Here is a 5761-nt window from a genome sequence, read left to right on the forward strand (position 1 = left end):
AAAAAAAAAAAAAAAAAAAAAAAAAAAAAAAAGACCAGTTGAGCCTATGCGAGTATTTTCAGATAGGATGCTCCCTTTTCCCAGGAAACAGGATTGACCTGAATCAGTGGCTGTAATTACCTGCATTAGTGCTCACTGGATTACAGAAGACAAAGACAGCATCTCAGAATGTAGCTACGTCTGCATTTAGTGGTAACTTACCACAATAGCATTCACGAGTATTTAAAAAGAGTGGTGCATTTTTCTCCTATAAAACGTCACTTGTTCAGTTTATAAACAGCACATAGATAGCTCGTAGATCCGTAGACCCTTCAGATTATCTGTGGACTGTGGATGTGGAGTTTTCCTAAAGGAACAGTTAATCCTCTGGGCTGTAATGTCTATACAATGATGCATTTCCCTCAGTGTCTGATATATTTTTTTAAGGCAATTTGTTTTGTCCTTGGGAAAAAGAGGGTTAGTATAATTTTTATAATCCATCAAATGTCCTGGGGCATGATATCTGTTTTCTAATTAAATAGGACTTTTTACATAATTTAGAGCAAGACTCTGAGAGGAAGTAATGCTGCTAATTTTAACAGTGAGGGTGAAAATCACCCATCGCAAGAATAAAAATTACGTTCAATTAAAATAGAACTAAATTGGATTTATAGCTGGCTGCTTGATCATCAAAATTACTGTTAACATTCGAGTATGAGTCAAAATGAGGCCTTGGGTGGATCTTTGGACAGTGGTAAAAGAGCTGATTGTATGGTCTGTGAGACACAAAGTAGGTGGAGCCACTACATCAGCATTTCCCAGAATGCAAGGATCCCTTGAAGCCAGTTTCAGGGGTGACTAGGCAATCTGTTGTGGGGAATGACCTTTTCCCCATAAATAAAAAGGTCAGTGTTTTAGCTACCAAAGCTATTTCTAGGGTTTTTTTTTTTTTAATTTTAATATATCCAGTATGAGACTTTAAAACGAATCTCAACTTCTTAGGCTCATGTCACTTTCCAGGGTTATAAAATAGGAAATGACGCACGTTATTGTCATCATAAGCATTCCAAGAATCCCATGTATGTTTCTAAGCCTTTATTCTTGTTTTTCAAAACAATCAATAAACCTTTGTCATAGTGATCCTTTTCTGATTTTTTTTTCCTTCCTTCAAACAAAAGACTAATGTGGGACAACCTATTTCACACCACCACCTAAGAAAGAATGCTCATCTTCCAACTTCTTTTCATGTTATAACTTTCTTCTCATTGTGTTCCCTTTTCTGTTGCTCTGATAGGTACAAAGAAAAAGTAAACTCCTGAAAAGAAAAAAGAAAAAAAAAAAAAAAAAAAACGAAAGAAAGAAAATGACTTCTTTTTAAGTATTAGCACTGCTTTTATTAATAGAATGCTATGGTAAGGTGTCGCCATCTGCTAAAAGTTATATAGAAATTCAGCAGAGTCTCAACAAGCAAGATCTGAGCTGTTACAATATGCAGAAGGAGTAGAATTTCTGGTTGACATAAAAAAATTCTGTGTTTTCTTTTTCAGGGCGGCTTTCTCCGTGGTTGGTTTCTTGGGGTATCGGAAGGATTAAAGCTGATCTGTTAGCTTTCTGTTCTTGTGCCAACGTATCTGAGAAACACAACAGAATGGAGAGATGGTTTATTTTAGCTCATGGTTTCAAGGGCTTCAGCCCATGGTCACTAGGCACTGTCCTCTCTGGACCTGTGCCACGGTGCAGCGTCTTGGGACAGAGCATGTGGCAGATCAAAGCTGCTCACCTAATGGTGGTCAGACCACAGTCTTTCCCCTTCCAACACTGCTGCTCTGAAAAGCAAATTTTCAGTGCAAGAGCCTTGGATAGGCATTTGTGAACGAAGCCATGACAACTGAGAAGGCTGGAAGTATGGTGGTATTATTTTTATTTTTATTTTTTAAGAATTTTTTCTTTAGCAAGAATAAGTAGAAAAAGATCCAAGCCGGGCCCTTTGTCTTAGTGACCACTGCTTTGCTAGGATCTTAATTTGGTCTCATCTGCATCCAAGTTGGCAGAAGGAATAATTCGAGCTGTGCGTAGTGTGTCTGTTAGCCTTTCCTAGTCTCTCTTTTCCAACTGTGCCTGCTCAGTTGAGTATCCCTAGGGTAAAACTCCTTATTAGCAGCCGAGAAGCTGAGCCTTTACATGAACTGTCATGTGTGGTAGGTGTGTGCTGGAAATGATGTTCGAAGATTAAGAAAGGAAAATGGGAAATTATGAAAGCCTTCCGACACTCACATATTGGTTTTTTGTTTGTTTGTTTGTTTTCTAGTCATCTATTCTTGCTTCCTTTGTGCCAGTGCCCTGTCTATGTGCATAGGAAATATAACTCAGAATGGGCAGTTGAGAGCTTCTAGCTCGGAAATCCCACAGCATAGCAAGAGTGGCTTTATATGTGTCTCTTAAGTTGTCGCAGAGACTAAATCTCTGTATTGTATTGTTGATGGGAAACGTGTGTGTGTGTGTGTGTGTGTGTGTTTGCTCTAAATTTTATTCTTTCGTTATTTTGATAATCCTTCAGTCTTGCAATCAAAGATAATTTTAATTTTTATTATTTGTTAACTATTTCCTTAACTGTAGTCAACAGGGCCATTTCACTACTGGAGTATGGATGGCAGTGAAAGGCCAGTGTGCTCTGAGGAGTTGTATAACTAAATAGAAATAGCTGTATCCACAACAGACTGAGCTTTCTTGCCAGGGACTTTTCTTGGGTCGATGCTTCTTCCTTAGCATGAGCTCAATTCCTTGGCTCCCTCTGCAGAGCCAGCCTAGGGTCACAGTAGTTGCTGGTGTTTCCTTTACTATATTAGCAAGCTGGGGTTGGGGTTGAGGGGAAGGGGGAGGGTACGACTCAATTGTAAAATGTTGGGGTGGGCAGAATTCAGAAGCGTTTTGTCCTCTGTGCAGGATCCGTGTGTGAATAAACCCATTTCTATTTTATTCATAGTTCTAACGGCAAGTCTGTGTCATGGTCTGAACCAGGTGGAAGACAGGCGCCCAAGGGACAGCATGTGTGGCAGCGCCTCTCTGTGCACGTGAAGACCAACGAGACGGCCTGTAACCAAACGGCCGTAATCAAACCCCTCACTAAAAGTTACCAAGGCTCTGGCAAGAGCCTGACCTTTTCAGACGCCAGCACCAAGACCCTTTACAACGTGGAGGAAGAGGACAATACCCCTTCGGCTCACTTCAGCCCTCCCAGTAGCCCGTCTATGGTGGTGCACGGACGTGGGCCACCTGTTACCACCACGCCACCTCTGCCACCCCACCTGACCGCAGAAGAGACCCCCCTGTTCCTGGCTGATTCTGTCATCCCCAAGGGCTTGCCTCCTCTCCCGCAGCAGCAGCAACAGCCGTCCCCTCAGCAGCCGCCGCTGCAGCAGCCCAAATCCCTGATGGACCAGCTGCAAGGCGTGGTCACCAACTTTGGTTCGGGGATTCCAGATTTCCACGCGGTGCTGGCAGGTCCGGGGACACCAGGGAATGGCCTGCGCTCCTTGTACCCGCCCCCACCTCCCCCGCAACACCTGCAGATGCTGCCCCTGCAGCTGAGCACCTTCCGGGAGGAGCCCATCTCCCCTCCTGGGGAGGACGACGACGATGATGATGATGATGACGACAGTGAGAGGTTCAAGCTCCTGCAAGAGTTCGTGTACGAGCGCGAAGGGAACACGGAGGAAGATGAATTGGAAGAGGAGGAGGACTTGGCTGCAGCCAGCAAGCTGACCCCTGAGGATTCGCCTGCCCTGACGCCTCCTTCTCCTTTCCGAGATTCCGTGGCCTCTGGCAGCTCAGTGCCCAGTTCCCCCGTGTCTGAGTCAGTGCTCTGCACCCCTCCAAATGTGACCTATGCCTCTGTCATTCTGAGGGACTATAAACAAAGCTCTTCCACCCTGTAGTGGGGGCGAAATGTGCATGGAGAAGCCAGAAATGCCAAGGAGCGACAACCCTTCCAGAAATGTGTAGAAAGCAGGGAAGGCATGGGGGGGGGCAGATGGAGGACCACAGTCTGCAAGGAAGAAAAGATGCTGCGGCTGCTTTAAAGGAGAGGGAAGATGCCAACTGAACAGTGGTCCCGGCCAGGATGGTGACTCTTGAATTATTCAAAAACCTTCTCTAGGAGGAAAGGGAATTATGACAAAGCACAATTCCATATGGTATGTAACTTTTATCGAAAAAAAATAATCAAAAGTAAAAATAAAATCAACAAAAATAATCTCTTCTTTTGCTCAATTGTGCATACATATATCTGCCCACACTCGCGTGGTGAAACTAGAAACAGAGTAGGCCCTGCGATGGTGCCAGCTAAATCATAAGTTCATCATCCTAGGGAGCAGACGAAGAGAGGGCAGGACGCGGGGGTCGGTTCGGACAACTTCCATCTCGGACCTTGCCTGTGCTGCGCCTGCAGACTCCCGGACTAAGGAACACCCAGGAGTTGACCTTATGAGCGTCCCTTTCCACTGTTGCGATCCAGAGCCAGCCTGTAGTCACCCAAGGATAAAGGCACAGTAACCGTTTGCATTCCTGTGATTCCCCGTGTTTAGGAAAATGAAAGTATGAGCCAAGTCATCGCCAAAATGAGCTTCATTAGAAGTGTCGCGGGGGAAAAAAAACGAGGAGCAAGACGAGGCCTAAGCACAGGGTCTTGAACAAGGTGAGCATCAGCTTCACTTGTGTACAGATATTTGGCGAGGAGGAGGGTAACAAGGAGTGCCAGAGGCCGTTCGTGAACTCATTTGCACTGTGCCAACCAGGTCCTCCACTGCCCTTCAGCAAAAGAGGACAAGCCGGGTTGCCAAGTTTTACCTTCCATTTACTGTAGCAAGTAATATCAACCAGTCGGACTTCTAAGATTCGGTTTCAGTACAATGCGGTGCCACCGTTCCTCCCATGTGCTATGGAAACGAATCTATCTTTGAACTTAACGGTGTATTCATAGCAACTATTACTGGTTTAGATTTTTTTTTCCTATTGTCACAGGAGTCCCCGGAACTAGCAACTGAATGTGTTTCCCTGTGTTTGTTGTATACATGTGATTGTGAAATTCGTGCCGTTCAATGTTAATCTAGCTGCCACTAGAAAAGTCGTCTTTCAGATATAGTATAAATATTTTTATGTACCAGTGACGTTCCCCGTACCACGGTTACCAGTGTCTCTCTGGAGGTTGGGTCTGTGGTCTGATGTTTCTCATGTGCAGCTTCGATGGGAATTCTCCTAAGTGGGCTTTATTTTTCAGAGATGTTATGATACAAGAATGTTATTAATAAAGTAGTTTGAAAATGCATTGTATCAAAAAAAAAAAAAAGTCTGCCAAGCAGTGTGTGACAGTAAAGGGTACATTTTTATAAACTTGAGCATTGTTATTAAAATGTAAGGTTGAAAGGCAATATTTAGAATATTTCTGATATATTTTTAAAGAGTTTTTCCATAGCTACTCGAGTTTCCTGGTCCTCTAGTATGTGATAACACTCACGTCCACCCAGGGTGTCTCAACTATCTGCTTCTCAGTCATGATTAATTTTATTTTTATGTATTTAAATGTTTATATTTTTGTTAGCATCTCTTCCTTATGAGCCTCATGTTCACCCCTATGTAACATCCACATACATGTAAAATCCACTTGTAACATCCACATACACGTAATCCACTTATTCCATCTTGACCCTACCTTTTCTCGCCCAAAAGAAAAAAAGACGGTTCTTGTTATTCTTATTTTTATTTCTCCTGTTATTTGTGGGATGAA

General features: G+C 43.5%; 1 protein-coding gene across 1 annotated transcript in view; it reads left to right on the plus strand.

Annotated features, from left to right (window-relative positions):
- The window catches only part of GRM1 (glutamate metabotropic receptor 1), a gene marked incomplete at both ends in the record, with an annotated part of 351560 nt that extends 347646 nt beyond the window's left edge, over positions 1 to 3914 (plus strand). Inside the window, one exon of the mRNA XM_080941568.1 lies at positions 2963 to 3914. Coding sequence (XP_080797694.1) covers positions 2963 to 3914 — 952 coding nt within the window. The remainder of the gene's footprint in view (positions 1 to 2962) is intronic.
- Between the last annotated feature and the right edge of the window lie 1847 nt (positions 3915 to 5761).

The sequence above is a fragment of the Micromys minutus genome (genome assembly GCF_963924665.1).
Source record: "Micromys minutus genome assembly, chromosome: 30".
NCBI lineage: Eukaryota > Metazoa > Chordata > Mammalia > Rodentia > Muridae > Micromys > Micromys minutus.